At 42.8% G+C, this 24,668-nt stretch overlaps 2 protein-coding genes across 3 annotated transcripts in view; one reads left to right on the plus strand and one right to left on the minus strand.

Annotated features, from left to right (window-relative positions):
• Positions 1-8,725, minus strand: part of Oip5 (Opa interacting protein 5) — a gene marked incomplete at its 3' end in the record, with an annotated part of 10,317 nt that extends 1,592 nt beyond the window's left edge. The window contains 4 exon segments of the mRNA XM_005381282.2: positions 3,124-3,205; positions 4,088-4,210; positions 8,010-8,076; positions 8,387-8,725. Coding sequence (XP_005381339.1) covers positions 3,124-3,205; positions 4,088-4,210; positions 8,010-8,076; positions 8,387-8,708 — 594 coding nt within the window. The 5' untranslated portion in view covers positions 8,709-8,725.
• A 33-nt stretch (positions 8,726-8,758) lies between these two features.
• Positions 8,759-24,668, plus strand: part of Nusap1 (nucleolar and spindle associated protein 1) — a 29,844-nt gene continuing 13,934 nt past the window's right edge. For both annotated transcript variants that reach the window (XM_005381279.2, XM_005381280.2), the window contains exons 1-6: positions 8,759-8,850; positions 8,967-9,184; positions 13,152-13,220; positions 17,084-17,227; positions 18,502-18,658; positions 21,352-21,450. In XM_005381279.2, the coding sequence (XP_005381336.1) occupies positions 9,089-9,184; positions 13,152-13,220; positions 17,084-17,227; positions 18,502-18,658; positions 21,352-21,450 (565 nt within the window). In that variant the 5' untranslated portion in view covers positions 8,759-8,850; positions 8,967-9,088. The remainder of the gene's footprint in view (positions 8,851-8,966; positions 9,185-13,151; positions 13,221-17,083; positions 17,228-18,501; positions 18,659-21,351; positions 21,451-24,668) is intronic.

The raw sequence follows: 24,668 nt of genomic DNA on the forward strand, positions 1-24,668 counted from the left end.
CCAAAAAACTAAACCCCCCCACTCCAAAAAAAAGAAAGCATAAGTCTGCTGAAATCAGAGCAGACTAAAAATCCTATTTTTACATGTGTTAGATTACTATTTCTGGCATAGTTTGACTAAATCTCCCTTTTACAATTCAAGATACAAGAATACCCAAAGCCAGGTGTGGTGGCACATGCCTGTAATCCCAGCACTTTGGGAGGCTGAAGCAGGAGGACTGCCATGAAGTTGAGGCCAGCCTTGGGCCACATAGTGTTTTGTTTTGTTTTGTTTTTGAGACAAGGTCTCACTATACAGTTCAGTCTGTCCTTGAGCTCACTTTGTAACCCAGACTGGTCTCGAACTCACAATGATCCTCCTGCTTCAGCCTCCCGAGTGCTGGGATTACAGGGATGCACTACCACGCCCACCTTTGGGCCACATAGTTCACTATGCATTGTGAGACCATGTCTCAAGAAAAAAAAAAAAAAAAAAGATTACTCAAGAGTTCTTTAGGAAACTGCTGAAACAGGTAATTCTAGTCTGTTACTCTTACCAGGCACCCTTGTACCTGTAAATGGTTATTTTCTATTTCTTTCTTTCTTTTTTTTGGCATGGTGTCATGAGCTTGGACCTTAGTGATCCCATGGGCACAGAAGCATCAGCACACGGTTCTGACCACCTTGCTGGGCTTTGGCAGCCATGCTTGTTTCGGCTATAACCCATGAAAGCTCAAAAACACTCCTCTCAACGTGAGTGTGAAGTCTCAGTTAACTGGACAGAGTTCTGTTAGGAACACCACAGATGGTTGCAATAAAAACCTCAAACCTAAAGTGGATGGGGCCACCCAGAGTCAAACTCAACTTGAGTTTTCTCAGTAGGCCACTACTACTTTTTTTTTTTTGGGTACCGGGAATCAAACTCAGGGCTTTGAGCTTGCCAGGCATGCACTATGCTACACCACTACCACTAACGGAATACACTTTCTCTTCAGTACATCTCTGCCTTTCTTACTGCTTTTGTGTGTCCTGCTGAATTCTTTGTTTGGGATACGAAAAGGTGAGACTGAGACCAACTGTCTAGTAATCCTTAAATTACTCACTATTAAACTGACATAAATGCCATTGGTTACTAAATTTGTATTAACAGTATCACAAACAAAACCAACAGTGAATCCTAAGGTTGTTCTAACAATAGCAAAGGTATAGCCAGTATTCACTCACAGTGAATCAACAAGGTACCAAAAATATTGCTTTCTTCAACTGGAATGCATCAGCTGTAGCAGTGTGTGATTGTGGTGGCACAGACAGTGAATGATTACTTGGAGACAAGATTTAGCGCAATCACTGAGAGGCCCAGAGAGGCTCTCAGTCAGAAGCACCCAGCATTGGGAAGACTCCCAGGAGAAGCCCTGAAGCTGAGGACTCTTCAGCTTTTATTCAGAATATCAGTGTAAGTGAAAAACGCAGAAGAAAAAGTTTAAGAAGAAGCTGTCTAAAGAGCAGGCAAGTAAGTAATTTGACTTCTAGAGCATTTTAACTAGCCAATCAGATGATAATTTATGTTTAATTTTCTGTTTTTGCTCATCAGCTGCAAGCAAAGTCTTACAGGTTTTAATCTTACTTAAAAACTGAATAAAAAATCTTTTCAAACAACAACAAAAAAAGAGCAGGCAGTTTTCCTTGGGGAAAGAGGAAGGACAACAGCCACAACATGCTTCACCAACCTAAACTTCTCGTTTAACCATTCACTCCTCACAGAGCCGGTGTGCTTTCGCCCTGCAGTGTACCCACTTACTCTTCAGCCACGTCCCCCACAATCAACCATTCATAAAACCCATTTATTTTTTTTTTTCCCCATTTAAATAAGAATTCTTGGTTGTGGCACAGCTCAGTGGTACAATATGTGCTTAACATGTGTAAGGCCCAGGGTTCAATCCCAACATTAAAACCAAAAGACAAACGAAAGTAATTCTTTCTCCACTCTTTCCTGAGACATATAAGCACAAGGTACTTTCAAAGATTACAGCTCCTGGGGCCAGGTGTGGTGGCGCATGCCTATAATCCCAGCACTGGGGAGGCTGAGGCAGGAGGATCGTTTTGAGTTTGAGACCAGCCTGGGCTACAAAGTGAGCTCAAGGCCAGCCTGGACTATATAGCAAGACCCTGTCTCAAAAAGACAAAAAATAAATAAAGATTACAGCTCCTAAGGCTGGCACGGTGGCACACAAATGTACCCCAGCTACTCAGGAGGTTGAAAGAAGAGAAGTGCAAGGTTAAGGCCACCCTGGGCTACACAGAGAATTCCAGACCAGCATGGAATATATATTAAGACTCTGTCTCAAAACAAAATGGAAGATCCCAAGTTTTAGACCAGCCTGGGCAAGACCCTATCTCAAAATATAAAAGGGCTGGGAATATAGCTCAATGGTAGAGCACTTGCTTAGCATATAGAAGGCCTTGGATTTGATTTCTAATCCCAAAAAAGGAGAAGATGCTAAATGGCACACACACCTGTAATCCCAGCAGTCTTGGGAGACTGAGGCAGGAGGATGGCAAATTTGAGCCCAGTCCAGGCAACTGAGTGTCTCACTGAGACCTTGTCTCAAAATAAAAACTGCAGTTCAGTGTGACAGCCCTGGGTTTAATCCTCAGTACTGCCAAAGGTGGTGGTGGTGGTGATGATGCAAACAGCAGCTCTATGCAGGATAATAATGTCCATTCCCAGCATAAGTAAGAATATAGGAATGTTATATTAGCCAGGCGTGGTGGCATACTCCTGTAATCCCAGCACTCAGGAGGCTGAGGCAGGAGGAATACTGTGAGTTAAAGGCCAGCCTGGGCTACCTGGTGAGTTTAAGGCCAGCCTGAACTGCACAACAAGACTCTCTCAAAAAACCAGAAAACCAAAAAAAGAAAAACAAAACAAAACAAAAGAATGTTATATTGAGCAGCTTCCCCTTCTCCTGAACCATACAATATGGCTTGGATATTTTGTTTAGTGTTACAAATTCTCTCTAAGGTTCATCAAGCCAAATGTAAAGGATCATCACAGTATCTATCATATTTCCTCTTCAAAATTTTTTGTAAAAATTACTAAGAATTATCTCTATTAAAGGAGCCAGAGAAGCATCCGGAACCTTACCTCTGTAATCTTTTCTAGTAGAGGCGCACCATGAATATCCATCTCTGATGCATGTACTACAGCTTTTGTTTTTAGGAGATAGCTGAAGAGAAAGAAAAATACTGATACCTTACCCCAGTTAAGAGTCTCAGTGAACCAAGCTTACCCTCTAAAACACTCATCTGTCAAGCAACTCTTGCCTTTTTACTGAATTCTATATTAAGATTCATGATGTATTTTACTAGAAAAACAAATTCATAATAAATATGAGACTGTGCCTCATGCTACCCCTTCCCCAAAACAAGATTATCCCAACACAAAATGAAGACCAAAACAAGGTTATATGAGTATTCAATCATGACGAGTATAAGCTTCACTTCATCAGTAGATCCCGTGGCACAGTTTAAAGTAATGTGACAAATCATGTTGGTTGCTGAGCCAGTAACAGTTCCTTTCTTCCTAATGTGACCCAGATTTGTCTGTAGTAGGTTGTGCCCAGCCCTAAGTCCTGGATCATAACTGTTCAAAGCAAAACAAAATAACAACAAAGAGAACCCAAACTTCAAAGCCAACTGTGACCTATTGCCACATACTTGCCTCTCAGCTTGAGGTGACCAGAGTCAACTTTATCACCACTACCCTCACTACCACAGTATGATTAGAAGACACTGAAAATGATATAACATTATGAGATCAGATTCTGAGTCTAGTGTTATCTTTCATATAAAAGAGAATACCTGGCTTTAGCATATTCTTTATAATTTTGTTTATGGTTTTTTTTTGAGACAGGGTTTAGCCTGGCCTGGACTCATTATGTAGCCCATGCTAGCCTTGAACTCCTGGCAGTTCTCCTGCCTTAGCCTCCTAAGTGCTGGGATTACAGACATGCACCACCACGCCCAGCTAACATTTTCTTTGGTACATATACTTTGTCTTTTCATAAAGATCTTCTAAATCATATTTGATAATATCTGTGTCTACTCACCAACTCATCTTATCACTGTAAAGACAGAAATGACCTCTCAGGGCAGCCAAAGCAGCATGTGTGGAATACAAATGGAAACCAATGAGAATCCCACAGGAACTGCAGAATAACCGGTTATAAGTGCTGAGGGGGAAGCAGAATAAGGGTAAGAAAGAAGACCACAGAACAAATAAAAAGTAACCATCTATGGAAGTATTCTTATCACCTAAAATACAAGAAAAAACTATAACAGGAATAAAAATGAAATAGTGAAATATAGGTTAGCTTAGGTTTTAACATTATTATTACACCTTAAATTATAGTAACCTTCATGAAGTGTGGCCATAAAAACAATCATGGATGTATAACTGTCATTTAACTAAAGAAATTTATCTCTGAAAAGCAGAAAACAGCTAACTAATCAGACTAACATTAAAAATTTTAAACAGATCACCATGTTTAAGTCACTATCATACCGGGCGTGGTGGCACATGCCTGTAATCCCAGCACTTGGGAGGCTGAGGCAGGAGGATCCATGCAAGTTCAGGACTAGCCTGGGCTACAAAGTAAGCTCAAGGCCAGCTTGAACTGCATAGCAAGACCCTGACTCAAAAAGACAAAAAAAAAATCACTATCAATTTACAGTTGATGCAACATAATCTAGTTCACTGAGGGGCTGACACCATAATTTATTAATATCACTCAAATCTGCATTTTTTGCAGATATTAAAAAAATGTTTTTGTTTGTTTTTTTTGAGCCAGGATTTCACTATGTCCAGGCTGGTCTTGAGCTCACTGTATAGCTCAGACTAGCCTCAATCGTGAAGTAATCTTTCTGCCTCAGCCTCCTGAGTGCTATAGTTAAAGGTGTGTTCCATCACACCTGGCATATTTTAAAAATTTGGGTTTTTTTGTTTTTTTCTTTTTGAGACAGGGTCTCGCTCTTGAGTTCAGGCTGGCCCTGAGCTCGCTTTGTAGCTCAGGCTGGTCTCAAACTCGTAGTGATCCTCCTGCCTCAGCCTCCCAAGTGCTGGGATTATAGGCGTGCACCACCATGCCCAACCATATTTTAAAAATTAACTGAAAAAAAATACCCTGTGAAAATACTAAATGAGAAAGAAAAGGAGAGAGGAATCCCATTACCCTAGAAAGTAATCTATTTTCTTTTATCATCTAAAAAGATTACTGAATGAGGAGTCAAATGTTGATTTTAGTTCTTGTACTACTTAGGCAAGACACATCATATATATACATATATATATACATATATATATGGCATATCAAAATATTACAAAGAAATATTTTAAGATAAACTAGTTCAAAGCTAGGTGTGGTGGCACATGCCTGTTATCCTAGCAGGTGACTGAGGCAGGAGGATCTCTGAGTTCAAGGCCAGACTAAACTACATAGTGAGACGCTGTCTCAAAAAAAAAACTGTTTCACCATGCATATACTGAAAACAGTTTGGGGAAGGGGAGACCAAATTCAAGGCCTTCACACTGAACTACATTTCCCAGCCACTTATTATTTTATTTTGACACAGGGTCTCGCTAAGTCACTAAATTGCCTAGATGGGACTCAAAGTTGGCAATCCTCCTGCTTTAGCCTTCAGAGTGATGAAATTACAGGCATTTGCCACTATGCCTGGCTCTGAAAGCAATTTTAAAGTGATTTGATAAGGGAAAGATTTATTTATGTAACATATATTATTCAGTAAAATTCTATTAATGAAAGTACCTGTCATGTATGGTGGTATATGCATGTAATATGGGAAGCACTCTGGAAGTTGAGGCAGGAGGATCATAAGTTCAAGCCCCACCTAGGCAACTCAGTGATTTAGTGAAACTCCCACCTGAAAATACAAACCAAAAAAGAAAAAAGAACTACGGGGCTGCTGTAAGTTTAAGGCCAGCCTGGGCTACCTAGTCAGTTCAAGGCCAGCTGGGGCTAATTCTCGAGACCCTGTCTCAAAACATCGAAAAAGAGTTGGAGATGCTTGGTTCAATCCCTAGTACTGTTAAAAAAAAAAAAAAAAGCTGGGCGTGGTGGTGCACACCTCTAACCCCAGCACTCGGGAGGCTGAGGCAGGAGGATCGTTGCAAGTTCGAGATCAGCCTGGGCTACAAAGTGAGCTCAAGACCAGCCTGAACTGTGTAGTGAGACACTGTTTCAAAAACACAATAATAAATAAATACTATAAAGTTCACAGCTTAAAAGAAATATATTCATGTTCCTGGAAATTACAAAAGAACAAGCAAAAAAAACACTAAATTTATTGGTAAATGAAGTTCCACATGACATATGTTGTACTGTATTTTTCATATTTTTATTATGGGTAATCAAAAAGCAAGCCATTACATTTTTTTTTTTTTTGGTTTTTCTCTGGTACCGGGAACCGAACTCATGACCTTGCACTTGCCAGGCAGGCGCTTTGCCGCTGAGCTAAATCCCCAGCCCCCAAGCCATTACATTAATTAGTTCAAAGAATAGTACCTATAGAAAAGTTTCTCAGTAGAAACTAAGGTAGAGCCAGTGTGGTGGTGCATGCCTGTAATCCCAGCACTTGGGAGGCTGAGGCAGGAGATCACTGCAAGTTTGAGGCCAGCTTGGTCTACAAAGTGAGTTCAAGGCCATCCTGAACTGCATAGTGAAACCCTGTCTCAAAAAGACCACCCCCCAAAAAAAGAAACTAATGTAAGGCACAGAGGAAAAATGTCCAGAAGATGCAACATTACGCTTATAAACACTATAAAATAAATATTTTAGTGCACAATAAGGAAAAGGATGATAAATTTTGAGAGTACAATAATATCTGTGGCTATAGAACTATACAGTTTATGAGAAAAAATATTTCCCCAGTCTGCCTCTGATCACTTGTATGCCTCTAATCAGGGCTTCCTCTTTGTTAACTAATTTAGCACAGCAGATAGTAAGTCCCTGACAGTCCTTGCTGAGGTGTTCTGGTTGCCTCGCTGGACCCTGAAGGATGAGCATTTTCGGCTGACTGGCACTTCCATTAGTGCACTGGGTCATGGATGCTGGAGGATTTAACCGGAGTAGAAGTACTTCAATACGCCCTGGGTCTCCACTTCCTCATCTGTAGAGGAAGGCCAACTAGATAAGGGTGTTTTTTGTTTTGTTTATTCTTTGAGGAACTGGGGATTGAACCCAGGGCCTTCACAATGAGCAATATTCCCATCCCGTTTTTTTTAGTTTCTAATTTGAGACAGGGTCTCAGTAAGACACTGAGTTCCCTGGAGCGGGCTCAAACTTTCAGTCTCCTGTCTCAACTTCCAAAAGTGCTGGGATCTCAGGTGTGTGCCACCATGCCCAATTGGGTTATCTCTTTCAAAAAGAAAAAGTTTCTATGTGATAGATTCTCGCAAAAATTACTTATGAATGGAATGATTTAACTTATCTGCTTCAAAACACAGGGGTAAAGTATGACTATAGATGAAACAAGATTGGCCATAAATTGATAAATGTCCTAGTTTAGCTATAGTGTACAGTTTCATGATACTCTTCTCTTGTTTGAACTTGCCGTAACAATTAAAAAAGAATATACTTTACTTATCATCAATATAAGGAAAATTCCATTTAAGTAAACATTCCATTGAGCACAGTGGAAGCTCAGGGTAAGGAGGTTATTTTCAAATGCCATTACCATTCTCTTGCTCAGTGGGTGCTCTGTAAAATGGGGAAGGCTGGCATCTTTGATCCCTAGTTTTCCAGGTAGATTATTTTCCGTTTAGGACTTACTTTCAGGGACACAGGGGAATACAAATTTAACATTTTTGTCTCATTAATGCAGCAAGTACAAGAGTTAAACAGGTTAAAGACGCAGCCTATTATTCAAGCACATTTTATGTCAGCCATAAAGTTTTCTTCTATTGCAACACCGTTAACAAGCCGTTTCCCATCGAGTTCTTGACAAGTACAGTACCTGCACTTAAGCAAACCCTCGATGCCAACCAGAAAAGGGTCTTCCAATACGACGTTTTTTGTGACTTCTAGGGAGATAAACAGGGGTCAAATATGTAATTCTAAGGCTCTTCAAAAGGAAAACCTCCCGCTTAGACAGATTCTCCGGGCAATGAAAATGAAGAAAAAGCGGCGTAGCTCCGCTATAGCGCTAGCCCAGAGCTCGCGAGGCTCCGGGTTCGATTCCCGATACAGAAAACAAGCAAAAACCAAACCAAAACATTTCCCTCCTTTCCCTGGGCAAAATTTGATCTTCCGAACCCGCATCTCGTCTTCTCGCCCAGCTAGTTCCCCGCCAGCGGGCGCCCCGCCTCCATCTCCCCAGCGCTGCCCACTCACTGGAGAAGACCACGGCCCCGAGGGTCCGCGACAGGTTCCAAGAGAGGTGCACCGAGTCGCCGATTACGGCGCGGCACTGCGCGCACTGGAACACGGCGCACCTCTCGGGCTGCAGCCACGACGGCAGTCTCGGGCCGATGGGTTGCTCGCCCGGCCTCAGCCCCGTGGGGCCGATCGGCGAGGACCCCTCCACCACCTGCGTGTCCCACTCCATGGAGGTCGTCAGGCATGGCTCGCCAATCGTCTCCTTGGCAGCATCGCGAAAGTTGCCCCCGGACTGCGCCGTAAAAAGCAAGCAACGCCTCTGCGGCTGAGCCGCCATTTTCCAGGCTGTGCACGCCGGTGTTTCAAATTTGCACTTGAGCCCGCGCCTCTTGGATCCTCATTGGCCAACAGAAACCATAGGCGTTCCCGCGCTGTCTTCCTAGACCACCCTTATTCCTTTCGGCGCCTGCGTAGTGATGGTGAGTGAGTGGGTGGGTAGGGGAAAACTCAGTCCTCTGGGGCGGGACGCCATCCTTTCTATTGGTCAACGTCGGAAACCCCGCCTTTGAGTCATTTTTAACCAATGAAATTGCAGCATCCTTCATTTAAACTGGTTATAAAGTTTCGCTGGATTTACGCACCCTGTGGCGCCAGAGTTTTGAACGCCGCCCTTCAGGCCAGTGTGCTGATCCTCTGTGTCGTCTGGAGTGCCAGAACATGATGACCGTGCCCTCCGCGGAGGAGCTAGGCTCCTTGAAATACAGCGACTTACAGAATTTGGCCAAGAGGCTGGGCCTCCGGGCTAACCTGAGGGTAGGTGCAGGTGTGGGTGCCGTTGGGCGGTGGCTGCGGCTCGTGGTAGTTAGGACTCTTTGGAACTGGAGAGGAGCCATCATTGTCACCCTAACGTGTGGCCGATGTTTCTGGATCCTCAATCCAGAAGGGTTGGTTTGGTTTTATTGGAAACGCTCTGTTGCTTCCCAAGTCATCAATTAGAAAACAGGCCCGGAAAGCGCCGGGATGCTGCCCGAATGCGTTTGTGAGACGGCTGAGGAAATGATTGTCTCGGCTTTGGAAAACTACGAACTGTAGGAGTTCTGTGAATTGTGACCAGTGCCCAGAATCGCTTGATACTTTGGCTATTAGAGGATCAGGTGTGTAGATAAGTTGATAATTCAACCTGGTCTAGTAGAAGAAATTCATTTCTTTATCACTGCTGCGGTGTTGTGCGTCAGACAGGGTAAATTTGCAAGGTGTTGGGGGGAAATGTGGGAATTCAATATAGGTTACTTTTTGGAGGGTGAGGGGTACCGGGAATCGAACTCAGGACCTTGCTTTTGCCAAGCAGGCGCTGTGCCACTGAACTACATCCCCTGCCCAATGTGGGAATTCAGAATGGTTTTATATATTGTAGTTGAGATTTCCCACATAATACTAATGTATTATATTCCAAAGATTTGCACTGGAAGCTGTGCTGTTCGCATTTAATCGGTCACCGAGAATGTTTTTAAATGGTTTAACAAAAGAATCAGGGCTCGGGCTGGGGATTTAGCTCAGCGGCACAGCGCCTGCCTGGCAAGCTTGAGGTCGTGAGTTCGATTCCCGGTACCAGAAACCTCCCCCACCAAAAAAAAAAAGAATCAGGGCCCAGGCACCTCTTGGGTCTGTCTGAATGATAAAGGCGTGTCCTTTCTGGACTACAGTATTTTTTGATGTCTTTTTCTTTGTTATTGAGGATTGAATTCTGGCCCTTCATACTGAGCTACTTCCCAAGCCCTTTATTATTATATCATTATTATTATTGTTACTGTTAGAGACAGTCTAAGTCACTAAACTGCCCAGCTGGGGATCCTCTTTCCTCAGCCTCCCAAAGTGCTGGGATTACAGGTATGGTCCAACTTGCCCTGCTGGACTATTGTGTTTAATGGCTCCTGTGTACTTTATGAATAAAACCTTAATTCCTTAGGTTAGGTGCCATACCTTTTTACTGTTTAGTTGTCTTTTATCAAATTCTGCACGACACACACACACACACAGCAGCACTTGTGCCCATCTGTGGTATTTTCTATTTTGACCCTTTTCCCTTCTGTCTCCTGCTTCATCTACATGCATACTTTCCACCTGTCCTTCAGGATCTAACTGAAAAGTCACTGATTTGACACCTTGTCCCCTCCTCTTTGTTCCCTTGGCTACAGATCTATCACTGCCGGAACCTGAGAAACTTTCTATGCTTTTTAGTGTTTTCAAGTGTTTTTCTTTGAGGATTTGTTGGATTCCACCTTGCAATCTGGTTATTCCACATGCATGTGGACATATAGTTAATTTCCTTTCTTTGTGATTTCATCCACCCACCTTGGAAGTCTGTATAGCACTAAATGCTATACATTTTATGTGGGAGATCTGGGTAATTATTTAGAAATATATAGTACTAGAATAGTACATCAGAAGATCATTTGGTTGGCAAGAAAATTTATGTGACTATCCCAGCACTCAGGAAGCCTTGGCAGGAGTTGGAGGCCAACATGGGCCACATAGTGAAACAACACTGTCCCCAAAAAAGAAAGAAATGTGTATAGGAGGCTTCTCACCTGAGTTCAGAGCTCTCCCTAGCAATAAGGCCTCACAATTATGGGATCACTGAAGGACTCCCACAAATTAGATCTTTTTCTGAAAGTTCTACCATCAGTATTTCTTTTTTTTTTTTTTGGTTTTTCTCCGGTACCGGGAACCGAACTCACGAACTTGCGCTTGCCAGGCAGGCGCTTTTGCCGCTGAGCTAAATCCCCAGCCCCTACCATCAGTATTTCTTGAGGCATTTCTTGAGGCATCTTGAGGCATTTCTTGTCCAATTAATTACTATTTTCTTAGAGGCAGGGAATTTTTTTGTCACAGTATCTGGCACATTGTAGGGTTTTGTGAGTTTTCTAGGCTGGCTTCAAACTTGTGATCATCCTGCCTCAGTCTCCCAAGTACCTGGGAGGACACCATAACTTTCTTACTTTTGAAAAAAATTATTTCCTATTTTCTCCCTGAAACTGGTTCCTGCCCAGTTGATTTTTCTTTTTTTTTTTTTCTTTTTTTTTTATTTTTGTTTTTCTCCGGTACCGGGAACCGAACTCACGACCTTGCGCTTGCCAGGCAGGCTCTTTGCCGCTGAGCTAAATCCCCAGCCCCCCAGTTGATTTTTCATCATAGGTCATGGGAAAAGAGATGCAGTCAGCCGAGAATTACCTCATCTTTCCACCACCAAACCCTCCAGCCACCCTGCACCAGTGTGGTCTGCCCTCCCTTCATAGGAAAAGGCTATATCTGTGGGAAACCTCTCTACTTAAGCTGAGGATACCAGCTTTGTCTTTCTCTGGGAAAATACCTGCTGGGCCACTTCCCTACTCTGCTGGGTCATTGCCATGCTATGTACAGTTATGCCCTGCTCCCACTGATTGCCCCATTCTGGGCTCTTTTTTATTGAAATCCATCATATGAAGGCCAGCGTGGTACAAGGTCCACACTAACCCTAACCCTAACCCACCTCCGGCCCGCAGCGTTTGGCATGACAGCATTCCCATCTGCTCCAGCCGCCTCCTTTCCCACACTCCTTAAATTTTTCATTTTCTCCTGTGTTCTTTTCCTAGTAGTATTGACTGGATTTTCTGCTATAAACCTCTAAATGCAGGGTTCTCTCCCCGGCCTTTTTTTCCTGTGTCCTCTCTTGTTTTGTGTTGTTTTTTCCTCCCTTGATTTTATCTACTTCCGTAACTAAATTCTTCTAGCAGCTAAGGCCTCCCAAATCCATGTCTCAGGCCGAGGTTGTAGGTCAGTGTTGCAGCACCTGCCTAGCAAGCACAAGGCCCTGAGTTCAATTCCTGGTGTGAAAAAAGAAAAACGAAAAAAAAAAAAAAAGCCCAAATCCATGTCTCCCAGAGCTGCTGACTCCCATCTTAAGGAGTATCTTCTACAGCACAGTCAGTTCCAAACACTTGCAGCTAGCACTGCAGTTTCTGCCACAGCACTCTCTACTGATGATGACCCAGGTGCCCTGCTGCACCTGCAGCCTTGTGCACAAACACACGGTAGTAGGCTCTTGGTAGTTGAGGGCTTTTTTGGAGCTTAGTTTTGTTGTTGTTTTGGGGTTTTTTTGTGCTAGGAATCTAACTCAGGGCCTTGTGCTTGCCAGGCAGATGCTTGTGCCACTGAGCTATATCCTTGGCCTCTTTTTGGAGCTTAGAACAAGTAATTTTTCTACTTGGTATCCTATAGTGACTGCCCTCACATCTAAAATAAAATCCGGCCATGCAGCGTAACACACATCTGTAACTCCACCTGTTCAAATTCTGAATCAGGATGATTGCAAATTCCAGGCCAGTCTGGGCAATTTAGGGACACCCTTTCCCAAAATAAAAAAGACTGAGGATACGGTTTGGTGCTAGGTCCTGAATTCAATCCCTAGTGCTGCAAAAATTAAATTAATTAAATTAATAAATAAAATAAAATCCAGACTATCCTAACTGTAATGCAAGAAATTTGGTTTGATCTTGATTTAGAGAAAAACATACTAACTTTGGAGACAGATGGGTGGGGTGACATAGTCCTGTAATCCCAGCACTCAACAAAATATGGTTTTTTTTGTTGTTTTTTTTCCAGTACCGGGAACCAAACTCACGACCTTGCGCTTGCCAGGCAGGTGCTGTGCCGCTGAGCTAAATCCCCAACCCCTCAAAATATGTTAACACATCTTTCTTATTGCTGGACTTTAGTTCTAATGATAAGGTCTATTTTACAGGCAAACAAGCTGTTAAAGGCTTTGAAAACCCACCTTAAACAGGAAGCACAACAGGAAAATAAGAATCAGGTAATTTTTTTTTATTTTAAAGATAAAGGAAAGAAAACATTAACTGACACACAGACATTTATAAAATAACACAAAAACAATACAGGTGATACATATCTTCAGATAAGGTGATAGGAAATTAGTAATGGTGGCTGTATTATATATTGATATGTTCAAACTGGTTACTCAGATATACAAATATAGGCATGTAAGGTGAGTAATATATAGTAAAACAATCATGTTTGGTTAATGAACTATTAATAGCAATTAGTGATGATTTAAATCAAGACATGCTGCTTATTACCAAACAGATCATTACTGGTGACTGCATAGAACTTAATCTTTTGATAATTATGTGTTACACATGGTGAGACTGCTTGTAGCGGAAGACATCCTTACACAGGTGCACAAGTTATGTACTAGATGCCAAAAGTGAGAGATGCCGTGATTCAGTAGGGAGGGAATTGGATTTGAAGTCAGACCCTGGCTGCTGTCTTTACTTGACCTCGGAAAACTCAAATTGCCTTTTTCAAAATGGAAATCATATGTGCTCTGCTGAATCAAGAATCCAGGGTTATCGTGGCTGCTTGAGACCCACACCACAGACTAGACAAAAAGCGTGACACGTAGATGGAGCAGTGTGCAAGACTCCTGACTTGAAATTGAGGAAAATGTTGAAAGCCCTTGAGAACTTTGGGGTGTTGGAGAGATCAGTTATATATCTGGAAATGAAGGTAAATATAAATGTGAGCTGAAAATCAAACTTCATCCTGTCTTTGCAATCTCTGTAGCTCTATATTCCACTCTATAGACATTTCAAAACTTTGTGGTAGAGCACTTGCCTAGCATAGGTAAGGCCTTGCGTTCGATCCCTGGTGCTGCCAAATAAATAAATACTTCATATTTTCAGTGCTGAGGATCAAACCTGGGGTCTTGTGCATGCTAAGCAAGAACTCTACCACTGGAATTGGTAGAGTTGGAATTCAAAATTACTTCTTAAGCGCTGAGCATATAGCTCAATGATGGACTACTTCCTAGCATGCAAAAAGCCCTGAGTTCAATTCCTAGCCCTACCAAAAAATCTACTTTTAGCTGAGCGTGGTGGTGCACACTTGTAATCTCAGCACTTGGGAGGTTGAGGCAGGAGGCTTGCTGTAAATTTGAGGCCAGCCTGGGCTACATAGTAAGTTCGAGGCCAGCCTGAACTACAAAGCAAGACCCTATCTCAAAAAAAGTAAAAAAAAAAAAAATCTAGTTTTAAAAAATTTCTGCCCTGTGTGGTGGCTCAGGCCTGTAATCCCAGTACTCGGGAGGCTGAGGCAGGAGGATCATTGTGAATTTGAGACCAGCCTGGGCTACAAAGTGAGCTCAAGGGCAGTCTGAACTGCATAGTGAGACCCTGTCTCAAAAAGACAAAAAATAAATAAATAAATAAAAAATTTCTGTATTGTTGGGGGCCAAGCTGTCTGTATTTTGGGTATCTAGGACAAGGCCACTGCTTCTCATGGGTTTGGCAAGGCCTCTTGAGAAGTGTGCACAGCTAAGGGAGCTGATGCACATAGTGAGTAGCCCTTCACTTGAGATAATATAGACATTTACTCCCTTGTTTGCCATGAAACCACCAAGGCATGCTGTTCTACTGAAGATTAGATATTCTTCCTGTCCTAGATCCTACTCTTCCCTTAAACTCTCTGTGAACTTATTCTTATGCTGATTGTATAAATAATAAACACACTGTACTGCAGGTCCTGGGTAGTTCCTTTCTCCGATCAGGAGAAAGGGCTCCACCTGACCTCAGCTTTTATTGATTCCTGTCTTTTTCCCCTGCCATCCTCCCTCTGGAGTTTCAAGAGATGTACTGGATGAGGCACTATATGAATTAAAACTATTACCCATCTTCCTCCTCCACAGTAGCTAAGGATTCATGACTATAGTGCCATCTGAAATCAAGATTTTACTTTAGGGGTTGGGGATACAGTTCGAGGTAGCATGTAGAAGGCGCTTGGTTAGATCTCCAGCACTACAAAAACAAACAAAAGATTTTACATTGGGGAGTAATAGTTAGATTAAACTTCAAATGATGTATTATTTGAAATTCAACATCTGGAGCTATTTCATTTTGAGCAGAGTAGTAGTAAAAGTTCCTTCAGATGTAGGATTCCTAAGTGGCAAATCTGGTAATGGTCTTAGATGGGTGACCTGATATAGAAAACTCTTGGGTAAATCAAGAATTAATTTAGGGATACAAAAATAAGTTAGTAAAGTCCAAATACACGGCAAAGACATCATTAATCTTATTCAGGATAGATGCATAAAAGCTTATGGATCCCAAATCATTGCCCAGGGAGTACACGGCCCTGGCTTGTTTGAGTGAGTCACACTGGTGCATGGAGGCTGCTCACTGCACACTGGCCCTACATCCACGAGTTAGAACCTTTCTGCATGTGGGTTACTGCGTGCTGGGCACTCCCTCCTGTGAGCCGTGTGTGACTCTGCAGTCCCCAGACTCAGACAAGTCCGTCAGAAGGCACGTAGCTCCCTTCAGAAGCGCACACACCGCTCCCCGGCCATTCTCAGACACCCAGGCTGACATACCGAGCAGGTACATGGGATTAAAATATGATGGCTCAGAGACTGGAGTCATTGGTGTTGAAACTAGCTGTAGAACCTGTCCAATAATTGGCCTAGGACCTGAGCTGTGGTGGGGAAGGGATAGGGATAGTAAGTCATTTAAAAGTGACTTTGGAGCCAGGCATGGTGGCATATGCCTGTAATCCCAGCACTCGGGAGGCTGAGGCAGGAGGATCATTGCGAGTTCGAGACTAGCCTGGACTATAAAGTGAGCTCAAGGCCAGCCTGAACTGTAGAGCAAGATCCTGTCTCAAAAAGACCTAAATAAATAAATAAATAAATAAATAAAAATTTTTGTAAAAAGTGTCTTTGTAGGATTGAACCTGAGACTTTCACACTGAGCTATGTCCCTGAACACGTTAATATTATCCCTTAGTTATTACAGACTGATCAGGCCCGCAATCTCCAAAAAGAGTGTATGGCAAAGGCTTAAATAAATGAGTCAAGTGGTAGGATTTTAGGGCTCCGCGAAGACCAGAACCCTCTAACAGAATTCGAGATTCTCTGGAGGCTAAGACCAAGATCTTCTCTGGGCGCCTGTATTTATTTAAGTATCCCAACAAGAGAGGAGATACTGAAGAAAGGCCAAATCTGAGAAAGACTTCTCCAAGTAAGACATTATGTTAATTTAGGAGAGCTATGTTAACTCCAGGAAGGTCTCCACCCAGGAGTGAGATGCCTGCAGCTACAGTCTTTTTATCTAGTTAATCAAGGTTGGAGCCAGGGGTCCTTAGCTGTGGCCTTGTCTTGTCCTTTGAGGCATCATAGCTTCACCTGCCATTATAGGCCTCGGCTGGGACCAGTGACTCACAGAGGTTCACTTACTGTGAGTCTGCTGCCCATCTCCAGACAAGGGGCCAAGGCCTGGGACAGACTCACAAGTAAACATGGGAAGCCAACTGCTCAACTTTAAATCCTGCTCAGAGCAGTCTCAGTGATCTCTGCCAGTCACTAGCTCTTTTTTTTTTATTTTGGAACTCACGACCTTGCGCTTGCCAGGCAGGCACTGTGCTGCTGAGCTAAATCCCCAGCCCCTTTTTTATTTTTTTTATTTTGACTGAAGTTCTCCCTAATATACTAAATTGCCCAGGCTGTGCTTGGATTTGTAATCCTCCTGCTTCAGCCTTCCAGAGTGCTGGCATTACTGACTGTACTGCCACATCCAGCTTGTAATATTCTTTATTCTGTTTAAATTCTGATTCTGAGCATCGTAACTATATAGGACATGGCAGATTCATTTCTCTCTTTTCAAGGATGAAAGTCAAGCTTTTGCATCCTCCTGTGATGAGACTGAGGCACAGATTACCAGCGGGGAACAAGCCGAGAAGGAGCCAGTGGACCATATCACCAAAACAAGGAGGCGGCGCAAGACAGTCCACAGGGACCCTGTCTCCCAGGTGAACCGGATGTACAGCCTGTGCCTACACAGGCACCTTCTTAGCTGGCTTTGCTTCCTGATTCCCTTGTGACGCTGGGAGGTTGGAGAGTACTGTGCGCTGCGATAGCTGCCTGATTACTGTCTCAGGCCTTGGCACTTGGTCAGAATGACTAAGTATTTAGTGTAAATTAAATATTTGTGCAGTAAATGTGGATGTTCATTAAGTGTTCACCAGAGAGAGGTGAAGTAAATAAGGAAAGAAACCAACAGAGAATGTTTTTTATTTTTTATTTTTATTAGTGCATGTTTGCAGTATGTTTACATTCATTTTAGGGAATAGTCACATACATGTACTCAACATGTCTTCTTTTTTTTATTCCCCTTCCTTTCCCCTCCCTCCATGTCTGTATCCCCTTCCCATTTGCAGAAGTATGGTTTTAAAATTCTCTCTGTGCCCGTCATGGTGGTGCACACCTGTAATCACAGCACGTGGGAGGCTGAGGCAGGAGGATTGCTGTAATTCTGAGGCCAGCCTGGACTGCATAGCCAGACTCTTGTCTCAAAAATAAAAAGTTCTCCTTTTTCTATATCTTGTCCCTGGCCCAGTTCTTCATATTTCAACAGCATAGTAATGTGGCCATGAGCTTCTTTACTTGATTTTGGGCAGTCTCTGTAATGCAAGGCACAGTCCTATCTTATTTTGTGTTGTTTTTTTTTTTGTTTGTTTTGTTTTTTTGTTTTGTTTTGGTTTTTCTCCGGTACCGGGAACCGAACTCACGACCTTGCGCTTGCCAGGCAGGCGCTTTGCCGCTGAGCTAAATCCCCAGCCCCTCCTATCTTATTTTGATGTTTCACATGACCCCTTGGTCAGCAGACTACCTGGGTCTTACATCATAGGCAAGGGAAGTAATCTTTCCCTTCCTTCCAGTGGTGCCTAGTATGTTCCTTTCCCAGATTCACATACTTATGACACTGGGTGAGGCAGAGAACCAAGTCCACCACTCTGAAGTCTTACTCTCTTATTTTTCTTCTTTTAACCACTTTTTCCTCCTTATTTGGTATCTATCTTGTTTGTTTGTTTGTTTTTGTTTTTTGGTACCTATCTTTAGAAGGTAGTGATTATTTCTTTTTCTTCTTTTATTTATTTATTTATTTATTTATTGGTTTTTCTCCGGTACCGGAACCAAACTCACGACCTTGTGCTTGCCAGGCAGGTGCTTTGCCGCTGAGCTAAATCCCCAGCCCCCTTATTCTTCTTTTAAATTACCTTTTTCCTTTGTAAATTTGTTGCAGGATCATTCTGAGATAAGCCTGAGTCATTTCACCGAGTTGCAGAATCAAGAAGACCAGGAAAACTGGGATCTTGGAACTACTGGAAAAATCTCTTCTCTACCAGACAAGAGCCTTGGAGAAGAGTATGCAGTTTCCTCAGGAAAAGCTGAAATAAATGGTATGCCAAGACTACAAAACTGCTAGGGCAAGCCGGTCGTGGTGGTACATGCTTGTCATCCCAGCACTTGGGAGGCTGAGACAGGAGAATTGCTGCAAGTTTGAGGCCAGCCTGGGCTACAAAGTAAGTTCAAGCCGGCCTGAACTATATAGTGAAAGCCTATCTCAGAAAGACCAAAGACCTTTTACAGTATACGTCAGGCCAGGTGTGGGGTTACGCGCCTGTAATCCAAGCACTCAGGAGGCTGAGGCAGGAGGATCACCAAGAGTTCGACACCAGCCTGGGCTACATAATAAGTTCAAGACAAGCCTGAACTGCATAGTGAGACCCTGTCTCAAAAGGACAACAACAAAAAAATCGCCAGGGTATCCTTGTGCCTAATTTCCTTCTGTAATGAAGCATCACAAACTGGGCAGCTTAGAACAACAGAGACTGATTGTCTCATAATTCAGGGGGCCGGAAGTCCGAAAGAAGGTGGTAACAGAGCCATGTTTCTCTGAGACCCTGGTACCTTCCTCACCTCTTCCTGCTTAGTGGGGCTGTGGCTAGCTGGTGTTCCTTGGCCTGCAGCACATGGCTCTGATCCCTCCCTCTGTCACCAATGGGTATTCAAGGTCAGCCTAGACTGCACAGAGAGGCTTTGTGTCAGAAAAAAGAGGAAGACAAACAGTGGTGGCAGAAAGCATAGTAACATTAATCTCTGTGGTGGCCGGAGAGCTCTCATTTTTGTCCCTCTAGTCAACTGCAGAGCATGGAAATATGCTGAGTTAGTTTGCTTTTCTTCTCTTTTGGCTGGAGAAGTTGTTTGGGGAATCTAGGGATGGAACCCAGGGCCAGCCACACACTTAGTATGCTATCTACCTCTGTGCCACACCGCAGCCTAATTTGTTTTTAACAAGCTTCCATACGGCATTTCGATTCATGTGTCCCAATGGTGTGTGTGTGTGTGTGTGTGTGTGGGAACCCATGGGAACCCACAGAGGGAACCCATGACCTTTGCACTGAGCTACATCCCAAGCCCTTTTTTATTTTTAAATTTTGAGACAGGGTCTCAGTCACTAAAGAGCCCAGGCTATGCTTGAACTTGTGATCCTCCTGCCTCAGCTTGTCAGAGTGCTGGGATTTCAGGCATGCACCACCATGCCTAGCATAGAAGTATTTTTAAATGGCAATTTAAAGCAAGATGAAATATGAGAGTTAACAGTGAGGATCTCTAGAACTTGGTTTGTCTTTCCTGGATAAAAGGAGGATGGGCCGGTCAGGTTCATCTGTTGAGACACAGGCAGTTTGGAAGATTAAGCAACTAACTTCTTAGCCAGATGTGGTAGTGCACACCTGTAATCCCACACTCGGTAGGCTGAGGCAGGAGGATCATTGCGAATTTGAGGCCAGCCTTGGCTACAAAGTAAGCTCAAGGCCAGCCTGAACTGCATAGCGAGACCCTGTCTCAAAAAGGCAAAAAGAAAAAAGAAATTAACTTCTTATTGTAATATAATTTCAGACATAGAGAAAAGTTGCAGGATTACCAAAGAGTTCCTATATATGTCTTATTCAGATTTCCCAAGGAAGGATCTGCCTTACCGTTTTCTCTGGTCTGCTGATGCTTGTGTACACACTGTGTGTTACATATGGGCAGCGGTCCGGAACTCTTTGACTGACATGTATATGTGCCCCTTTCCTCATGACTGTGTTTCTTTTTGTCCATGTGTGATAGTGAGGATTGAACCCATGGACTCACACATGCTAGGCAAACACTCTACCATTGCGCTATGCCATAGCACTTTTTATTGATTGGCTGACTGATTGATTGATTGGGACAGGGTCTCACTATGTATTTTAGGCAGGCCTTGAACTCCTAGTAATTCTTTCTCTGTCCCAAATGCTGGGGTTACAGGCATGCACCACTACACCCAACTTGTAGTACTTTTTAAATTTTATTTTGAGACAGAGTCTTGCTGAATTCCACTGACTGGCCTTGAATTTGAAATTCTGCTGTTTCATCTTGATGAATTACCAGAATTACAGGTGTGCACCACTGGGCACAGCTAAGTGTGCTTTCATAGAGAGTTTTCTTATATAAATGTACGAAATATGAAAGGTTAATTGGGTTTTTTTAATATTAAACCTTGTAACCTTTTTAATTTTATTTTTTTGGTGTGTCTATTGGGATGAGCGGATACGGGGTACTGAACCCAAGGTCCTTGAACTGAGCTACATCCCTAACCCATGTTTTATTTTGAGACAAGATCTTGGCACCATGTTCTCCAGGCTGGGCTCAAACTTACAATCTTCCTCCTTCAGCCTCTCAGAATACAAAGATTACAGGCATGCACCACCATTCTCAGTTTACAAATGTTTTTTAGTGAGAAGTTTTAAAAATTCTTCATTATCAGGTCAATAGTGCTTAATGATTTGGATATGCTGGTGCACACCAGTAATCTCAGCTCTCAGGAGGCTGAGGCATGAAGATTTCTGAGAATTCGAGACCAGCCTAAACTCCATAGCAAGACCATGTCTCAAAAGAAACAACACAGGGGCTGGGGATTTAGCTCAGTGGCACAGTGCTTGCCTGGCAAGTGCGGGGTCGTGAGCTCGATTCCCGGTACCAGAAAAGAAAACAAAAGAACCAAGACAAAACTAACCAAAAAAACTTCATGGAAAAAAGTTCATTAGTTCTGTATCTTTGCATTTAGCTAATGAAGACTCAAAGGAACCTTCAGAAAAACGTTCTCACTATACAGATGGATTTTCCAAACTTGGGAACAAGAAAAGAACTGCAGTCACTACCCCAAGTAAGTCTTGTACACAAAGAAACACGAGGTACGGTTGGCCCATTTCTAACTAATGTTGGAGAGTCTGCGAAGGCTAGAGGCTGAGAACTCAGATGCTGAAACCAAAGCTTACCTTTTACAGCTCTTGGTTTCTATCTTTGAGGTTCGTCCTGGTTACTTTTCTCTCGTTGCTGGGACAAAATACCTAACACCCAAAATTAAGAAAGGAAAGGTTTACTTAGCTAACAGTTTGTAGAGGTTCAGGTTATACTCCTGGCTCCAAGGCAGAGGCACATGGCAGAGGGCAACAGTTCATGGTGACGGAAGATAGCAAAAGCAACAAGAGCAAAAGGGAGGAGCAGCAGCAAGCAGCCTCTTTCCCTCCCTTACACTGTATGCAAACTAGCCGGGTGTGGTGGCTCATGCCTGTAATCCCAGCACTTCGGAGGCTGAGGTAGGAGGATCATTGTGAGCTCGAGGCCAGCCTGGGCCTCATAAGTGAGTTCAAGGCCAGTTTGAACTGCATAGTGAAACCCTGTCTCAAAAAAAGACAAAAAGAAAAAAAAAAACATTGTATGCAAACTACCCAGTGTAGCACTCACACCCATAAGCCCAACATTGGACCATGAGTCAATCATAAACTCTAAAAACCCGCCCCATGACAGCATGAAGCTTTGGGGGGGACATCCAGACACCGTAACAAGGTGTTAGGCAACTTATTCTCAATAAACCAACTTCCTCAGAGTGAAGTAGAAATGAGTGTACTGCTGTTTCATCAGGTGGATAAACAGATTAAGAGTCTGTCACTGATTACCTAGCACAGCCAATAGCGTGTACCAGGCTGTCAACAAATATCTGAAATACTTGACACAGCGCCCACCATGCACTAAGTTTCTAATCTAAGGGACTCTATTTTTGGACATGTAAATCTCCTTGAGCTTGTACTGGTGGACCAATGCATGGTACATTCAGTGTTGACTAAGTGTTGTACATTTTTAGTTATTAGAATGCTTATATATTAGAAATGTTTATACACATAATTTGAATAACATAGAGTAGTGGTCAACAAACTCCTGCTCACCCGTTTTGGTTAGTTTTCTGTCTCTTGAGCTAAGAATTCTTTCACACTTTTAAAGCATTTGAAAGATGAGATGGGGCCAGGGATTTAGCTCAGTGGTACAGTGCCTGCCTGGCAAGTTCAAGGTCCTGAGTTCAATTTCCGATGCCAAAAAAATAAAATACTATACAATATTATAAAATAAAATATAGAGGCTATCCACAAAGCCTAAAATACTCTGCCCGTGAACAGAAGGTTTGTGCATCCTTAACATACAGCTTTCTAAGTATTATAAAGCACTAAATTAGAAGGACTGGGGGTTGTATATCTAGTCATAGAAATATGTATATAGCATGCAGGAGGGCCTGGCTTCAATCCCCAGCACCACCCTCCATCAAATCCATGATGATTAGGTGGGTGTGGTGGTGCATGCCTGTAATCCCAGCACTTAGAAGGTTGAGGTGGGAGGATTGCCACGAGTTTGAGGCCAGCCTGTACTACGTAGCGAGACCCTGTCTCAAAAAGGCAAAAAGAAAAAAGAAATTAACTTCTTATTGTAATATAATTTCAGACATAGAGAAAAGTTGCAGGATTACCAAAGAGTTCCTATATATGTCTTATTCAGATTTCCCAAGGAAGGATCTGCCTTACCGTTTTCTCTGGTCTGCTGATGCTTGTGTACACACTGTGTGTTACATATGGGCAGCGGTCCGGAACTCTTTGACTGACATGTATATGTGCCCCTTTCCTCATGACTGTGTTTCTTTTTGTCCATGTGTGATAGTGAGGATTGAACCCATGGACTCACACATGCTAGGCAAACACTCTACCATTGCGCTATGCCATAGCACTTTTTATTGATTGGCTGACTGATTGATTGATTGGGACAGGGTCTCACTATGTATTTTAGGCAGGCCTTGAACTCCTAGTAATTCTTTCTCTGTCCCAAATGCTGGGGTTACAGGCATGCACCACTACACCCAACTTGTAGTACTTTTTAAATTTTATTTTGAGACAGAGTCTTGCTGAATTCCACTGACTGGCCTTGAATTTGAAATTCTGCTGTTTCATCTTGATGAATTACCAGAATTACAGGTGTGCACCACTGGGCACAGCTAAGTGTGCTTTCATAGAGAGTTTTCTTATATAAATGTACGAAATATGAAAGGTTAATTGGGTTTTTTTAATATTAAACCTTGTAACCTTTTTAATTTTATTTTTTTGGTGTGTCTATTGGGATGAGCGGATACGGGGTACTGAACCCAAGGTCCTTGAACTGAGCTACATCCCTAACCCATGTTTTATTTTGAGACAAGATCTTGGCACCATGTTCTCCAGGCTGGGCTCAAACTTACAATCTTCCTCCTTCAGCCTCTCAGAATACAAAGATTACAGGCATGCACCACCATTCTCAGTTTACAAATGTTTTTTAGTGAGAAGTTTTAAAAATTCTTCATTATCAGGTCAATAGTGCTTAATGATTTGGATATGCTGGTGCACACCAGTAATCTCAGCTCTCAGGAGGCTGAGGCATGAAGATTTCTGAGAATTCGAGACCAGCCTAAACTCCATAGCAAGACCATGTCTCAAAAGAAACAACACAGGGGCTGGGGATTTAGCTCAGTGGCACAGTGCTTGCCTGGCAAGTGCGGGGTCGTGAGCTCGATTCCCGGTACCAGAAAAGAAAACAAAAGAACCAAGACAAAACTAACCAAAAAAACTTCATGGAAAAAAGTTCATTAGTTCTGTATCTTTGCATTTAGCTAATGAAGACTCAAAGGAACCTTCAGAAAAACGTTCTCACTATACAGATGGATTTTCCAAACTTGGGAACAAGAAAAGAACTGCAGTCACTACCCCAAGTAAGTCTTGTACACAAAGAAACACGAGGTACGGTTGGCCCATTTCTAACTAATGTTGGAGAGTCTGCGAAGGCTAGAGGCTGAGAACTCAGATGCTGAAACCAAAGCTTACCTTTTACAGCTCTTGGTTTCTATCTTTGAGGTTCGTCCTGGTTACTTTTCTCTCGTTGCTGGGACAAAATACCTAACACCCAAAATTAAGAAAGGAAAGGTTTACTTAGCTAACAGTTTGTAGAGGTTCAGGTTATACTCCTGGCTCCAAGGCAGAGGCACATGGCAGAGGGCAACAGTTCATGGTGACGGAAGATAGCAAAAGCAAC

This window comes from Chinchilla lanigera, unplaced genomic scaffold (assembly GCF_000276665.1).
Source record: "Chinchilla lanigera isolate Chin_1 unplaced genomic scaffold, ChiLan1.0 scaffold00015, whole genome shotgun sequence".
Classification (NCBI taxonomy): domain Eukaryota; kingdom Metazoa; phylum Chordata; class Mammalia; order Rodentia; family Chinchillidae; genus Chinchilla; species Chinchilla lanigera.